Raw genomic sequence first — 18,215 nt, 5'->3', positions numbered from 1 at the left:
TTTATGTGAACTAGGTTTTAAATTGAGGAGTTACCATATTAAGTTGCATCTCTAACACATTTCTCTGCAGTGTGCTATTTGCCCTTCAAACATCCTACAACGAAAAGAGATGTGTGCATTAAAATTGCTTTCCCTAAGTTGTGAAAGCAATTCTGTTCTTATCATCTGGAGTTAGTTCCATCTTCAATCTTGTTCTAGTAATAGCAAAGAAATCATGTACTGGGAGAAGAGAGATAGGGTCAATCAACACACAAATGAGAAAGCTATGCTACGCTGGCATTAGAGAAATTTCTGTGACAGAAGTTTGTTTATAAAGCTATACATGGAACCACATTTCTTTGGCAGTTTTTATGCAGATGGGAATTACCGTTCTCGTTTGACTAAATTTCCAGCAATTATAAATTAGACAGACATGGTTAGCTGGAATTGCAGGGCGATATCCAAAGCTTTTGACAGCTGTAAAACCTTACAAGGAGGAGAAATATCACATCAGAAGCTCCATGAACATAATGGTATCACTGTCCCCTACTTCAGCAATTGTCTACACCCACAAACTGAACTCATTAAAATTCACCTTTTTAGGTATTACTTGTGAAATAACAAGTCAGTGTTATATAGTAGTAACTCTGCACAGCTCCTTCATCTCCAACACTCCAGGCATCTGCTATTGGTTTCCAATATGCTTATAGGTGGCAGATACACTGGAAACGTAAGCTGAGTTTCAGTATAATATCATGCTTTCATCCACACAAGTTATCCCTTAGAGGAGAGCTGGCAATATTGCAAGAATCAGCTTTGGGAGACATAAGCTCAAGTTCAGATCAGTTTCCACAAGCATTCCTTTAATTTACAATTTTTTCATCTATGCCTCCTGTATTGCCAAATGCAATTCAGTCAGTCTTTCATCAGGAAGAGAAAAAAATCATTATATTTCTATAAATATGTTTAGTTTAAAATATAATACTGCCCTCTTCCTTTGTTGCTCTGACAACTTCTCTTTACAAAGAAATGCTTATTTATTTAGAATATCTGTAAAGCACTTCTTCAAAAGAATTTTCCAAACCTACATAGGGCTAAAATCTGTAAAACAAAAACAGGCCGTGACCATTTCAGATGCATCTTATGTGCACGATCTCACATGCGCAGACCACGTCAAACCTGGATGTAACCCATAAACATCACAGAAAGGGTCTAGAACATAACCCTCGCGCAAATCAGTCATTGCCTATATTAAAAACCATCATAATTAAAAACAAATATAAAAAACCAACAACACTTTAAAACAAATAATAAGTAATCAAATCATTTTCCCGGATAAGAAAAGTTTGCAGCAAGCATCTAAAACAACGTAGTGAGAATGGCTCACAAGAGCAGAGAACATTAAAGGAACAACTTCTCAGAAATGTGGAACAAATATTATGTGGAAATCGTAAAAGTACAAGTTCTCCCAAACAAAGTGATCAAATAGGCATACATGGAGCATGGGGATCCCTTAAGTAACCAGGTCCCAAGCTATTAAGAGCTTTATATACCACAGTGAAACCACAGAAGATGGTTGAGCAGAAGCATAATATGCCGACAGAATTGAAGTCTCGTCAAGCAATCGTGCTGTAGCAGTTTGCACAAACTGCACAATGTAGAAACTACCCTGTAATGAGTCCTGAGGCATCGTCGGACTCAGAAGTGGAGTACCAGGCTGAGACAGATGAGGGGGAAAGGAGATGACATAGGGAGTTAATACTAGGGGAAGAAGGCAGCTGCCCTGGCTGGGGAACGAGGACTCCCATCTTCCTTCTTTCCTCCCAGGGAGACGAGGACAACAATGGGTACCTCATGGGGTGATGGGGAGGGCACAGCCTGGTTGCCCAGGATCCAGTGGAACTGCTGTCGCTGGGAAAATGCATCCTCCCCAACCCAGAGAGCATCTGCATGCTTGGTGATCTTGCAGGGCATGAGTCTTGTGAGTAAGCATGCCTTGCCCTGTCTTGGGCCAGGGGCTCTTCGGATCTAAGCCAAAGTGTTTGCCTAAATCAGGAATGGGGAATGTGTGGCCCTCCAGATGTTGTAGACTACAACTCCTCATCGTTCCTGACCACTTGGGCCTAAAAGGAGATGGAACAAAAAAAACAAAAAAAAAAGGGGGGAAGGCTGAAGGGCCCCCACTCTGGCCTAAATAATAGACTAAGTTTCCTGAACCCTAGGAAAGCAATCTGGACCAACTTAGGAATTCTCTACAGGAAGGGTGCATGGAGTAAGTTCTGCACAAGTTGAGTTCTTTCTATGTTTTTACTGCAGACAGACAACTACCAAAGAGGTCAGTACATCTTCTGCTGATATTCCATTAATAGCAATCAAAATACAATGAGCCACTAACATTGCTCATTGGCACACCTCAACCACAAAGGTACAAACCTTATGAAGGAAGGAACAGAAATATCCCTAATGTGTTTTGAACACAAAATCCTCGGCCAATAAAAGTCTCCACTAGAAAAATAAATTGGATTCTCATCAGAGGTTTTTATGAGTAAATCACAGCAACTTACCTGTATTTTGTGCAGGTAGAATTTTGACCTGAAGGGCCTTCGGGATTAAGAGTGACTTGTGGTGAAACCTGAGCTGACAGCAAAAATCCAAAAGCTAAAATAAGAAGTGCAACTGTAGTGCCTACAAGAAAGAAACAAAACACTTTAGTTCGGAACAGAATTTTACTAACACAAATGTGCTTCTGTAGCAGAAAACTGCTATTTTGTTCAATTTAACAATGTTGAGCTGACTTTGTCCATTGCAATGAAGTATTTATATTAGGCACCTAACTCCTTGACATATGCAATGCTCAAGAACATCACGTAACACAGAATGGCCAGGAACGTGGGACTGGGTTGCTACTTTGATGAAAAATTCCTCACAATATGTTGCTGCTTCATCCATGTTGCTGCTTAGACCAGGCAAGAAATGATTTATCCTTACTGTCAGGGAACTGCCATTGGTGCAGGAGGGGGAGAGGAAAAGCCGGATGGATTACAGAGAGCCCCCAAAGGTCGTGGAAAGCAGCTCCTCCTTGGCGGGGGAGAGTAACCACACCTCCAGTGGAGAGGAGCTGCAGGGTTCAGAGGAGGCGAGGCATTGCCAGGACACTTGCCTGGGCAAAGCGGGGAGGGGAGAGGTCCTCTGTTACCCACGCCCTCCTTGCGCAGTAAGGTTTCGCGCAGACAGGGGAAGCGCAGACTGGGCGTCAAGAAATTACTTTGCTGGGGAAAGTTTAAGCCCCACCCACTCATGGATTCTGCCAGTGAATGAGTCAGCCAGGGGAGAGTGGCGCTCCGGACAGATAAAGTTTATTTTGCAGCAAAAGCAAGGCTTCACAGCCGAGTGGGGAGGTATTTGCCTGCTTGCTCTCAAGCAACCCCTTGGAAACATAACACTTACAATATAAGAAAGGAGGCTGGAACCTTATGGCTGCAAAGTCCTACACTACCTGCAACTTCAAGCCTCCCTAAACAAGAGACAAATGAGAGCCTCTGCAGGTCTTCCTCAAAAATGAGAACACAACACTTAGAGCCAGCCAAGTAGCAGGTGTTCATAAGTTCTTGTTGAAGCTCACTTGCTAAGTGTACTTTGAGGGAAAGGATAGTTCTGCCTCTCAGCAGCATTGAAAATTTAGATCAGGCGGGCAATGACCCTTCCTTCTCATCTCTGAAACATGCTGAAGCATGTTGAAGCACTTGAAAAATCTGCGACATTCAGTCTGAAATCCAGTCTCTTTATAGTAAGATGTATTCACTGAAATCTGTCAGCAGAAATTACAGTACTCTACAGGTTTGAATAGGATGGAGTTTCAACACCCCTGTTTTCAGAAAAAACAGCAAACTGATTTCTTTATTTAAAAAATGCTTGAATTACTACGGGGTTTCAAAAAAGGAACTGGAAATTGAAAACAGTCACCAGCTGAGAAAAGTTAGTTACTCATTGTTACTGAAAATTACTATTTCCAAAATGCTTTACATTACGAGCTCTTACAGTGGTTTAGGGCAAACAGAACAAGGTATCTCTTGGAATTTCAACATAGAAAGCACAATCAAATCAAAAGCAGACAGCTGATTAAATAGAAGCTGTATTTGGTATTTATTTGTTTTGGCTTATATCATGCAAACCTGTGGCTTACCAAGAGCATGCAGATGTGGAGGCCGTGGGGAGCTGCTCAAAGCCTCTTTCTTCCTCCTCCCTCCCTTTTACTGCTGCACTATGCAGAACCAGGTCAACATTTGGCTTGGTGTGTCATCCAAACTGGGTTCCACAGGTCAGCTATCACTTCACAAATCACAAGCTGTAGCCAAGGTTTGTTCTTGGCTCCAGCTCGGGGTTGAGGAGAGAGCTTGCCCACAAACTGCAGTGCAGACACACAAGCCAAGCCTTGGCTTTGTTCAGGAGGAACGACCAGCAAAGCAGCTGTGAGCTCTTCTCTGGGTGCCTGCCCTTTCACATGGTCTAGGGAAGTCTAACTTTGGTTTACCACGTTGTGTGAACCAGGTCTAGGCATACAACAGTGAACACTAAATAAAGATGAGCACATCATAGCTAGTTCACTTCTCAATGCAAACCAGGCTGGATAAAAACTATTTACATGGGCAAATTAATTTAGAAACTCCTAAGAATGTGCACAGAAGACTGAGAGTTACATTATTTTACTGTGCAACACTGTTATCAAGATTAGCTATTACGAAGTCTTGCCATTCTACATTGTTACTTATAGAAGCATAGAATTGTAGAGTTGGAAGGGACTGTATGGGTCATCTATGCAATGCAGAAATCTTTTGCCTAATGTGGGGCTCAAACCCACAAGCCTGAAATTAAGAGTCTCATTCTCTAACAACTGGGCTACCCCAGGTCTTCAATTCATAACTGCTGGTTACTGGTTGCTATTCCTGCTCCCGAGGCTAGGAACTGAATCAATGGATCCAAGTTACAAGACAGGAGATTCCTGCTAAACCTCAGGAAAAACCTTCTGGCAGTTAAGAGCTGTTTGACAGTGGGACAGAGTCCCAGGAAGGAGTTCCAGGTGAACTCACCTTCCTCGGAGGTTTTTAAGCAGAAGGTGTTTGACCATCTGTCATGCATGATCTACAGTGGTATTTTGGTTTAAGAACAGCTTAGTTTATGAACAACTTGGATTAAGAACGCTGCAAACCCGAAGTAGGTGTTTTGGTTTGTGAACTTTGCCTTGGAAGCAGAACACGTTTCGCTTCCTGTTGAGTGTGTTCCATTTGGAAATTGAGTCCCCCGCTGCTATGGGAAAGCACACCTTGGTTTAAGAACGCTTTGGTTTAAGAATGGACTTCTAGAACAAGTTAAGTTTGTAAACCAAGGTACCACTGTAGTTTAAACTTCTGCATCACAGGGGATTGGACTAGATGACACTTGATGTCCCTTCCAACTCTACAATTTTATAATTTGATTGCTCACATGCTTATGGGGGCATATATGCTTATTACCTTTCATTCTGAACCTGCAGAGAGACAACTCATCCAAAAGAACCCCAAATATGCCACACCTGATCAACACAGGCCTGCCTCTTCCAAAACCTACAGACACCAAGTTGGCTTGTTAATTTAAGAAGCTTTAAGAGCAATCTTCTGCCATCGTTACTGCATTTCCCTGTCTCAATAAACTTTCTTCTACGCAGTCCATCTTGGCCTGAAACAACATGTCACACAATAATGAAGAGAACTAACACAAAGTTGTACCTGCTAAGCTTCCGAGGGTGAGTTTTCGCCGGCCCACTTTCTCAACAAGCCAGACTCCAACAAGAGTGAAAATGAAATTAGTGAATGCTGTCACCGCAGCAAGCCAAATTGCAAGCCGGTCATCTTGAACACCGGACATCTGCATAATGGTGGCACTGTAATACCTGGAAAGTTAAATAAAAGAGAATAAAAAGCATTGCCCCTGATTTGGTCAATGATAAAACGATTTCATATATGGGTTTTCATTATGGAGAGTACTGTATGAGATTTCTACATTTGGGCAGTTACAATATTTTCTTTTACAATGACACTAAGGAACTGAACACGTCCTGTGCTTTGCTGGGCAGCTTGACTCGGGAGACTTCAGAAACTTGTTGCTTAAAAGGCTCTGAAATTTCCAACACATGTCCTAGGAACACTGTTCTCCTGACACTCACAAATCTTTGTTGCTTTGAGGCCAGTTGGGGACAACACTGGAAAGATCTTCCTACAGAAGAACAGAGAAAGGGATGGAATGTTGCCATGGAGAATGTGACACCAATTAAGAGTGTTAATTCATAATAAACTTAAGAATTAAAAACTCTTAATTGCTATTCTCCACTCCTGTAAGAAGGACAGATCCTGAAGCTGAGGCTCCAATACTTTGGCCACCTCACGAGAAGAGAAGACTCCCTGGAAAAGACCCTGATGTTGGGAAGGATGGAGGGAACAAGGAGAAGGGGATGACAGAGGACGAGATGGTTGGACAGTGTTCTCGAGGCTACCAGCATGAGTTTGACCAAACTGCGGGAGGCAGTGGAAGACAGGAGTGCCTGGCGTGCTCTGGTCCATGGGGTCACGAAGAGTTGGACACGACTAAACAACTAAACAACAACTCCTGTAAGTTAAATTATAATTTCTATACTGCCATTCATCAGGGAATCACAAGACAGTTTACAATATAAAAACATAAAAACACATTCCATAGTAATAAAAAAAAGTTTAAAAGGGCATAGATTGTTTAATCAGCCAAAGGTCTGGGAAAAGAGGAATGTTTTTGCCTTGTGCCTAAAGATATGTAATGAAGGTGCCAAGCGAGCATCCCTGGGGAGAGTGATCCACAAGTGGGGAGCCACTGCAGAAAAGGCCCATTCTCATGTTGCCACCCTCTGGACCTCTTGTGGAGGAGGAACACAAAGAAGGGCCTTTGATGATGACAAAAGACTCTTCCAGTGTCTATATTACATTCAAACAAAATGTGTTGCTGTTGCAGGCTATAAAAGTGCTTGTCCCTAGTGGGTCTGCTGAGCAGTCTATTTAGCACACATTTCAAAATAATGGCATTTAACAAGTGCTATAAACTTGGGGGGGGGGTGTCCGAAATCTTATGCTTAGACATGACAAATTTAAGCCAACCTTTAAAGCAAAAGGATTCCTTTTTGTCCTAAACGGCTGGTAGTGTGTTCTTATGACAAGATTGCATGTCAAATTTCAAAATGGATTTCTAAATTACTACTACAAGTGCTATCACTCTGAAATGCTTCAGTGAGAATTATTTAAGCATTCAAGTTCTTGATTCCAAATGGCAAAATCTTTCAAGTTTTGATGAAGTCACCAGCAAACAAAATGCTGCAGTCCAGCTTTCATTTTAAGTCTGCACTTCATTTCTACGAAATGCCATCTCATCAACACCCAAAGATTTTATGATCCAAAGAAACGTAATGGTTGTGATCTTTTGTTCTGCTATAACTGAAATATCCTGGAATCACCATATCATTTCTATTTTACCATCACATAAAATACCAAAGGATGCTGGTACTTTCAAAGCCTCTCAGAGCCAATTCCTCCTTTCTGCTCATGTTTTTTTCTTCTTATTATTATTACATTAGTCCTTCTCCTCCTGCTTTCAGGGCAGGGGTCTGATTGCAGATTCAATTTATCTGTGCTTTCCACAAGAAAACTGTGACAAAGCTTCCATTTAGCCTCCTATTCACAAGAAAGGGTCTCTATTGTTTAGACACAATCTTAAACCATAGTGAATTCGTCCCTATCTCATATGCTCCCTTCTTCCCTGACACAGCCATGAGCAGATTGGCAGGGTTTGCATCTGTTTCAAGATAACCAGAATTATTCATTATATCTGAACTCAGAAAAGCAGTGGTTAATCTTAACTATAGTTTAAGGCAGGGATGGGGAAACTCTGGTGGCCCTCCAGATATTATTGGATTTGAATTTCCTTCACCATGGCAACACATGGCGGGCCACAGCTCCTCCATCCCAGTGCAAGACTAACCAGAGTTGCCTGAAAGCAGAAAGAAGAGCTTCCAATCTCTTTGCAGCTACACCAGAGCAGCAGGAAAGGGAAATATGGGCACTCCAGCCTTGTGCACATAATGCTAAGCCATAATTATGTCTGGAATAAATCACTATCAGTTCCTGACTATGACAAAAGTCTAACTGATTAAACTTCATTTTCAAGCATAGTTGGCAGACAGCTGCTACCTGCTCAACTAAGGACACTTTAAAAAAAAAGTTTTTCTTCCTCTCAGATGCTCCAACTTTTAAATTGAAAAAGATTCCAGTGGACAAGCCACGACTCCTTATATTTCTCAGAGTTGGTAGCAGAGACCGCCAGAGGGAGCCATCACAATAAACAGTATACTTCTGAGGAAGTGGTGCTTTTGAGACACTCGCTCACCTATAAGTATCAGCTCTGTATGTAGCACAAGCAATCACGCTTTCATGATGGAATGAACAGACTAAGTATTCTAGGCTAAGAACATAATTCAGGAACAAGAGACACACTGGAACTGGGACAAAAGAGGAGACAAGACTAAGGTCTACAGGCAAATTAGACAAAGGCTGAAAGGCGGACCTTTAAAATGCGTGAAAAGGTAAATTTAATATATCAATGTATTTCAGAACAATCACCACTCTTTCCCCTTTTCAAATGTTCCTGCTCACTACATATTGACATTTCAGTAATATGCGCTTGTTAGTCCCTTTCCCCCTATGAATTACATCTGGCTCAAAATTACTGCCTGCAATTTTTAATCCTCAATCTGAAATCTTAAACCATTTCTTTGGATGTCACTGTGTCATTGCAGGTAAGAGAAAGAGGAAATCCCAAATGTCAGTATCATTCATAATTTAGATTTTCTGTTTAGCTCATCAAACTGCTGGATATGAAACCCAAACAAGTGAACGCTGTGCTTCCTCAGTGAAAACGATGCTGTCATCCTCTTAGTTTCTTAACTCTGTAATTATTTAACCTTCATAGTATACCTCCTCTCTTTATAGGAGGAGCATCTTTTGCAAACTGATTCTTAATGAAGTTGGCTTTTCAGTGGTTTGACAGACTTTTCAATCACAGTTAAATAGGATGAATGTTCCCAGTGCAAAAGCACCTTTCAGCAGTCACAGTAGTTTCTCTTTCAGAGCCATGATATTGTTACATACCTTTTACAATGCAAAAATAGCAAGAACTATTTTTTAACACATTAATGCAGTTTAGGAAAGTGTCTAGGAAACCGCTTTCTCCACAACTTGTAACTCAACTGCGAACTCAGCTCAAGGCAAAATGATACCACAAGCAGCACTCTAGCAAAATTGTTAAAGCTTTAGAAAAGAACTGAAGCAAATAGTTTTAAAACTGACTCATGTACCTTCTTCTACCTTCACAATACCAATTCTTATGGGACTATTTTATCCATTTGACTCCAAAAATGGTATCTTGTAGAAACACAGTGAGATACTGAAATTCAAAATGCTGTTCAAATATGACTGTGCTTAACCAAATCAGGTTTGTGTTGTTAATATATACAATTCCTGTCAGAAGAAGAGGGGAAGATTGAAGCACACAAGTCGGCTGATTCACATTATGCTAAAACCCAGTGTCTGAACCCAGCTATTGGCTATTCTTTGCCTCCATTTCCGCAAATCAGAAAACAGTGCTGCTATCTTGCAAATTTTGCAACCATTGAGCCCAGATTAGTCTCACACAAACCAAAGGAACATTTTACAAGGCAGTGATATATGACAAGAACGAGAGGGTGGAGGGGAGAAATCACTGAACTGAAAGTGTTCCATTTAAAGCTTGGTAACTAGAAAAAATCTGAACGTAAAGAGTACAGTCCATTCATTATGTGCAGCAAGATATTTCTTTCCTGAGTAGCAAAAACTGTCCCACAACTGTTTCAACACGTGAGGTTAAAAACCAGTTTATCACACACACAAAAAGAGCCCACAATGGTCTTGTAATATACTCATGAATGGTGTATTTAATATAGTCATGCATACTTACTTTCATGATCCAGTAAAGGTAAACTATATTTCTTAAGGATTAGCGAATTTATTTTTTTCCCTTTAGGGCAGATGAGGCTAACTTGTAACTCTCTGTTGACCATGCTAGTTGTGGCTGATGGGAGTTGAACAGGTTAGCCACTCCTGCTTAAAGGTAACACATTCACCATCTTTCTGGGCTTTTGCACATGCACATCAGTGACTGTATAGAAAATTTCCTGAAGTTCTGAGAAGGAAACAACACATACACTAGCTCAGTTCAGACCATCCTGTAGCCCAAATCATGATATGATGGATGAGGAACAAGCTGATGGGCCATATACTACCTCTCCCCACTATATGCAACTCCATTTTCTATTTCCGGCCTTGATATTGACATTCTGCTGTGATGTCCCAGTTAGCAAACTATGCTTTACTGCTTTCCATCCAAACCAGAACCAGAAACCCCTGGTTTGGAGCATCATCTAAATTGCTTCAGTGATGCTTTCTGTGACAATATAACCATGTTCAATCCTTAATGTGGTTTTGGAATCCATCTGCCGAGATAAAATCCTCGTCTAATGGCTACCACATAGCTATTTTTAAACTCTTCCTTGTTGTTCCAGTGCTTTGGAGCAAGATAGCTTGATAAAGGTGCAGTCATGTATGAGTATCTCTTAGTTCAAGTCAAGTATAGGCAATCATGCTAAACCACTTGACTTGTATCTCTTTTTTAACTTCTACCTCTTTCATCAGAGTGCTTATTAATCTTTGCCACTCTTCTCTCAGATGTGGCGTGTCTTCCTCTGCTGCACATCTACACAATCTTTAAACAGAATGGATTGTGCCTCATCCAGCCCAGTACTCTGTTGTATTTATTGCTTTTGGTGAAAGGTCTTAGCAAATACAAACAGTTACAATAAATAGATGAATGCAATAATATGAAACATTAAACCAATTTAAGGGCTATGTTCAGGTGGAATTCAATTGCATACCAACAAATCCTGGTTGTGCAACTAAAGCTGATTTAGTGATCTTGTGTAGCAAAGCCCCTTTCCACCAAAACTGAACATTTTGCTGAAGGAGAGTGACAGGAAAATGTGCTAGAAAGTGTGGGATAACCATTGCTTGACACAACGTTTTATAACCCCCCGGGAACCAGAATGGATGCTCAATCTAACCTTGTCTAACCTCCCCACAAACACTGTTGAACATTTGTTTGAACAAACAGGAAGTCTGAAAACAATCCAAGATTATGTCACTACTGTGTGTTAATCACCAGTTTTATCAGCTAAGGCAATCTGCTGCACAGTAAATAGACATCTCTCCTATAAACCTTTTCCTAATTTCTTAGTGACAACAGCAAAAGAGGGCAACATAGCAGGCCACCTATTTATTGATATCATTTAGCAAAGAAAAAAATTAAGCCAACTTTAGTGAGAAATTGTTATTATTATTACTGGAAATTTTATGATGCAACTAAACAAACTGTCAATGGTGCATTACCCACAATACAAATTAGACAACAAGGACATAAAAAAGAAAAGGCAAGAAACATGTCCACACTCAATAAAGAAACAGGCAAGACAACAGGACATACCTGTGTATTTCTGCTCCTAGATTGGTATGGTTATGCTTGAATCCTGAACAGAACATTCACAATATTCAGGCATTCTTGGTGGGGACATGGGAGACAGCCTTATCAGTGGTCTGCTCCCAGACTTCTGGGAACTCCTTCCCTAAAGAAGCTAGACCAGCTTCCTCCTTGCATTCCTACTGGCAGGTAAGTACTTTCTTGTTGCCACAGGCTTTTGGGAACTGATTGCTTCTAATTAAAGAGCTGGTGCCCTGCTGTTTTTATTGTAATCACTGGTGTGTTTTTAAACAGATCTTATATATGTACATAGTTTTAATTCTATCAATTGTATTTTAATTATTGATTTTCTGTTGATTTTTTTAGAGGTTCTTTTTAATCTGTAAGCCGCCTTGAGTTGCATAAGAGAAATAGGCGAGGTATAATGATGATAATAATAATATTAATGTATTTTAATATTTGGTTTGAAGCCGCCCAGAGTGGCTGGGGAAGCCCACTTTATTATTATTATTATTATTATTATTATTATTATTATTATTATTATTATTATTATTATTATTATTTACATTGTAATGGACCAAGACAAATAAATTCCACATTTGAAAATTAATTGTGATGACAAAAGCATACTAGAGGCAATGCATCTATAATAAAGACACCAGATCTCTCCAAAAAGGAAAATTGTACAAAGAAGCCACTTTGAATGATTATTATTCAGCACCACAGGCACCGTAAAATCTCATGGATTTTTCATGTTCAGAACACACATCCCCAATACAAAAATGTTGGGAGTGCTAGAAAGCCCCTGTGCTGTTTTCAGTGATAAGCTAGTCAACACAATGTATGCTGTTGCTTGAGGGCAAACTAGTATTCAACTCAAACATACCTTTGAAAGCTAGAATTATCCACTCCTTGGAGTTACTGACATGTCAAATCAAAAGAACCTGGGAGGAGCAAAACACCTGCCTCCTCATTCTGAGGAAGCCATGCTTTGGGTTTAATGTTATGTGCAAATGTGCTTGTTATGTTCACCTGTCTTTCACTAGAACCCCAAGTACCTAGTGCAGAAGACATGCACTGACGCCCTTTTCATAAGTTTGAGAACCCTCAACATTCGCCAATGAAAGGCTCCCCATTTCAGATGGCTGCCTCCTAGTGACAGAAGGGAGAGTAGGTCATGCCATGCATATTTTGTTTTGTTTAATACTCAATTGTCACAGTGCAGCTAAACTACAACTGTGTGGATAAGGCCAATATATAGTTTGGTCATTAGGTGGTACTGGACTAAGTTGTAAATTGGCAGAGTTCTAAATGGGCAGACAGTTTCCTGTTCTTATTTAAGGTATATAACAAAGCTCTTGTCTAGCTTTTGGACTGGTAGATAAATCAAGCCATGGCACCTTAAAATTACACATTCTATGTCCCTCTCCCCCCTGCCAACATCCCTTACTATGATGACATAGTAAAAAAAATAGAAAAGACTGCACAATTCCTCAACATTATGAAAATGCATTAACACAGAGACTTCTTTGCATACAGAGCGTTATCCCCTAATGAAATCATTCTCTTCAACCAAATTATTCTTGAATAGCATAGTGAAGGTATTTAAAATTCTAGGAACACTTCAAGTTTAAGTTCACACACAGAAACCATCTCATTATTTTCTCCTTTTTCAACTTTTAATTAAATGTGCTACATCAGTAATATTTACCTTGCATAAATTAACTTTTTAAAAGAAACACGTCTAAACTTTTAGGACTGCTTAATTAACATCAGTAAGAGCCACCAGCCTAAAACCAGACAATTCCTGGGAATACTGGTTTTCTTTTCTTAATCAAACATTGAGATATTATATTAGACTAATTATATATAAAGAATATAAATGCTTATCTTTAGGTGCCCACCAATCTTAAATTTTAAAGCAACAGGCATAGTTGTTAGTTCAGAATAGCATTTTTGTGTATGTGTATATTTATTAAATGGGACGCGGGTGGCGCTGTGGGTTAAAGCCTCAGCGCCTAGGACTTGCCGATCGAAAGGTCGGCGGTTCGAATCCCCGCGACGGGGTGCGCTCCTGCTGCTCGGTCCCAGCGCCTGCCAACCTAGCAGTTCGAAAGCACCCCCGGGTGCAAATAGATAAATAGGGACCGCTTACTGGCGGGAAGGTAGACGGCGTTTCCGTGTGCTGCGCTGGCTCGCCAGATGCAGCTTGTCACGCTGGCCACGTGACCCGGAAGTGTCTGCGGACAGCGCTGGCTCCCGGCCTATAGAGTGAGATGAGCGTACAACCCTAGAGTCTGGCAAGACTGGCCCGTACGGGCAGGGGTACCTTTACCTTTATATTTATTAAAATATTTAGAACCCACTCTCTATCCAAATATTTCAGGGTAGGGGCACACTAGTAATTAAAACAATCCAACTACGAATCAGGAGTTGATATAAGAAATAAGTTTAACACGCAGTGACAATAATTACAAAATTAAGCTGTGAAACTAACAGTTACTAAAGCTTCAGTATGCTTAAATATCGTAGTATAGATTGCTCCCGTGGTCCTGAGTAAATATCATTGCAGCGGGCTGTGTACAATGCATTTACTAAATACGTTCATTGGGGCCAAGAGGTGGCTCATGACCTATAGCAGACTTGACCCCGAGTTTTCATGTTACTCACATACATTATGAAAGAGCATTTGGGTCATGCATTTCTTCAGCATAGTTGCCTAGAGACTGTTTCGCCATCTGCAGCAACAATCTAGACCCGTGCGAGTTAAAGGCTTTTATGCATTGACTTAGGCATACACCTCATGCAAACCGCCTGCAAATCAGGTTACATATTGCTATTCCTTTGGTCCTCGGATATTATCTACCACTCACTACACATAAGGAAGAAAGTGAAGCTATCCATTGGGCAGTGAAGGTTAATGTCATTACTTTCTATGCATTGCCTAACCTGGGAAGGTAGCCCATATAGCAGAAGGAAAACTCTGATCCGTAACCTCTACTGCCTGGAGGAATTATCTTCAGGAGAAGAAAAGGCTAAATAGTAAATTCTACACAAATCCGGAGTCCCTAAAATAGTTGAATGGCACCTTGTACGCCTCCTTCTGGCAACTCCTGCAGCCCAGCTGGTGCCAAACGTATTGCTGTGCTTTCCTTTGGACCACATCAATGAAGCCAAGAGAGGGGGGATTTTAGTCACCTGGGCAGCCCAGGACCTCCATATACCCTGCCCAGGCTTGGACTCTAGGGGGGTCACTTTGGTGCTGCTAATGCAGAAGTCTGACTTCACCCCCCAGAAGCACACTCCATTGTCTTTCGAGAGAGTGTTGCCAACACCAACAATTACATAAGTAAGTAATAAGCAATGTGCCACAAGACCAATTAAATTTATTATTCTGTGCTTTCAAGACACAATGTAAATGAAATCAAACTGAACTGAGTATCATCCCCACTTTAGCAGAACTATTCGTATCCATGGAATGTGGGGTTTTTGGTGATGATGTAGCTCATAGAGCATCAGTTTTTTATGCAGAAGGTATCATCATATAGGGTTGGAAATGTCCTCTGTCTGAAACACTGGAGAGCTGCAGCCTGCCAGAATAAAAAACTGAGCTAAATGGACCAGGGGTCTGATTCAGTATAAGACTACAATCAGATCTCGGTTCCCGAACGCCTCCATTTTGGAACATTTTGGCTCCCGAACGCTAAAAACCCAGAAGAAAATGCTCTGGTTTTCAAACGTTTTTTGGAAGCTGAACATCTGACGTGGCTTCCGCTTGAGTGCAGAAAGCTCTTGCAACCAATCAGAAGCCGTGCCTTGGTTGTTGAACGTTTCGGAAGACAAGCGGGCTTCTGGAACGGATTACGTTAGACAACCGAGGTTTGACTGTACTAATTTTCCTAACATTGATGAATGTTTAGGTGGGGGTGACGGCTGGATGCTAAGGTCAAGTGAGTTGCTTGAAGTGTTGAAACATTTTTGTTGCTTAAAAAATTCTTAAACCTATACTTTCCCGGAAGGGTTATTTAATTTTACCACACCCACACCAAACATTAATTCAATCTTGGGGGTATTTTTGCCCCATCCCCACAAAATGTACCAAAAATTACTATTTAGGCCCTGGTAGTTAACTGCATAGTAATCTTAATGTGTATGCCATCTGAGTACTAATTAGGCAGCATCCGCTCCTGATACACACAAACTTAAAATGTTTGCTTCTGCTCCATCTGTTTTGGCATATTATTCAGTGATCATGGGAACCTACAAAGAAAATGTCTGGCAGCTACAAATCCCAGAATTTAACTTTTGGAAGTTATGATCAAGAACAGCCAACATCCACAACCTTGTTAATTGTCTCAGGATGCTTCATTGTATACACATCTGGAAGTAGCAATATTCCCTCTATTTCTGACAATGCAATCTATACCTACAAGCGTTCCAAAATGTCCCTTCCTAAGGTGAGGAGGCTGCTCAGAGATGAGGGCTTTGAAAGCATGTGCTGGGCCAGTCCGTGGTTCCCTCTCACTTAAAAGGAAGGGTTATCAAGGCAAGGAACAGGCTGGCTGATAGCCATCCCAACTTTCAGCCGCCTCTCCTCAAAGAAAATGTGTAAACCTTCATTCTTTACATCAACATAAATTGTTTAGAGGAAATCTGGACTGAATATGGCCTGGAAAAGGTTTAAAAGTAAGTCAAATCCAGGGTTGTCACCTTATTGCTATCTTTTGCGATACAGAATGTGGAAAATCATGACTATTAGGGGATTTGAAGAACTGGAAGGGAAATGGAGTAACAGAATTGAGGCAGGTCTACAGACAGATGGGTGGAAGGGTTATGATTCTGGTGGGACCAAGGCCAGCACAGGGCCCAGATTCTTTTCTTTCTTTCTTTCTTTCTTTCTTTCTTTCTTTCTTTCTTTCTTTCTTTCTTTTTAAAAAAGGTTGACCAGACATTTCTGAAGAAAGTTAGCACACAACATGCAGATGTAGCCATTATGATTCAGAACTCAGGCAGCAAAATTGCAAATGACCATCGCTTAATCACTGATGCTGAGCATTAAGAGGAAGAAATGTGGATGCCCTCATCTGTGATTTGGGAAGGGTCCCTCCCAGAGCTGCGAAAGAAAGAAAGAAAGAAAGAAAGAAAGAAAGAAAGAAAGAAAGGCAAGAGAAGGAGGAGGATACTGGGGTATGCTTGTTAGAGCACCTTCCTCATTATCATTTCATTCATTCAATGTGCTGTCTTTGCAGAATAAAACACAATTGGTATGCTTTACTCAGAAGTAGCTCTGTTGAAATAAATGAGGCTTCCTTCCTACTGGGGGTAAATGATATGACAGGAATTTCAGTTTCCCCCCACTATATTTATTTATTCATGTGTGTGTGTGTGTTTTTCTGCACTTATTTTTCTGAACATGTCTTTCTCAACTCTGCATTTAAGCACTAGACCCCAATCTGCATATTTTGGAGCACATTTTAAAGACTCCTTGACAGAAATGAGCTCTTCAATTAAATCATTAAATTAACTGGCTCTATATCAAAAATACTACAAATCCAAGAGGCAAACACAGAAGAAGCCATAAAGACATGGCCAAATTAACTTTAATCGCACTGCCTCAAGTATGCATATGCTTCTTGCACACTCATTTACCCTCTTGGATGCATGGATGCTTAGAATACACACAACCAATAAACTACACTGGTTAAATTGGTGACAACAAGCAAGAGGTCGTTGGACTGTCATGCTGGACTCTGTGCCTGTATCTAGGCATAATTACATATTAAATCCAAGTGGTCAGAGCTCCACTGTTCTATCATGCATAAAGAATAAAAGTATGTGAAAAGGGCTACTGTATAGAAAGATAAGACTATCGACATAGCATTCTGGGATATATTCCACTGCCCCCAGGTTGCAATCCCTCAATCATCTTTGCTGAAGCAGACCCAGACAGAATAGAATGTGATTCAGGAGGTTCTGCCTAAGGAATAAACAATAAACTTTAAATACAGACAACACCCACACTTCAAGGAGATCAGCATATTATCCGTGGCACATTTCAGAGAGCTGAAAAATTTCATCATTTCAAAAAATCCCATTTGGATCCGATCAATATCAAACGTTCATTAAAAACGCTGGAGCTACATGTGAGCAGTTTTCTGGCTTTCATTAGAAGTTTTTCAACTTTATGAGTGTGGAGAAATTCTAATCACCAAAGTGAAAAATACCTTAAAATATAATCCAATCTAATCCATTACAAATAAACCATTGCCATAATTTCATCAAATCAGGTTATAAACTAAATATTGGGATTTGCAAAAGACAGTATTTTAAATAATTGTTGCCATAATTGTTGCCACCCTCTCTAACACACGTGGGGGCTGGTTTAGCCCCCGCGAGAAGAGGGAATCCCCGGGCGTGTCTGCGACCCGGCCCGCCAATCGGCGGGCAGGGGAGGCGTAGCCTAGCCCATTTAAGGTCGGCACGCCCGGGGACCGCCCTCTTTGCCCCGTTCCAGCTGCCCGGTTTTCCCATCCCACCCACCCTTTAGGCTTAGCTAGCTTTGACCTTGCTATGGACTCCGGTTGGTCGCCGCAAGGGGGCCTGGTAGGAATTTTTCCAAC

General features: G+C 40.9%; 1 protein-coding gene across 2 annotated transcripts in view; it reads right to left on the bottom strand.

Annotated features, from left to right (window-relative positions):
* SLC2A13 (solute carrier family 2 member 13) overlaps nt 1-18,215 on the bottom strand; it is a 99,312-nt gene that overhangs the window by 39,335 nt on the left and 41,762 nt on the right. For both annotated transcript variants that reach the window (XM_028746467.2, XM_077935799.1), the window contains exons 5-6: nt 5,742-5,905; nt 2,544-2,664 (exon numbers count right to left, since the gene is read on the bottom strand). In XM_028746467.2, the coding sequence (XP_028602300.2) occupies nt 2,544-2,664; nt 5,742-5,905 (285 nt within the window). The remainder of the gene's footprint in view (nt 1-2,543; nt 2,665-5,741; nt 5,906-18,215) is intronic.

This window comes from Podarcis muralis, chromosome 10, assembly GCF_964188315.1.
Source record: "Podarcis muralis chromosome 10, rPodMur119.hap1.1, whole genome shotgun sequence".
NCBI classification, from domain to species: domain Eukaryota; kingdom Metazoa; phylum Chordata; class Lepidosauria; order Squamata; family Lacertidae; genus Podarcis; species Podarcis muralis.
This window is presented reverse-complemented; position numbering and strand designations above follow the sequence as displayed.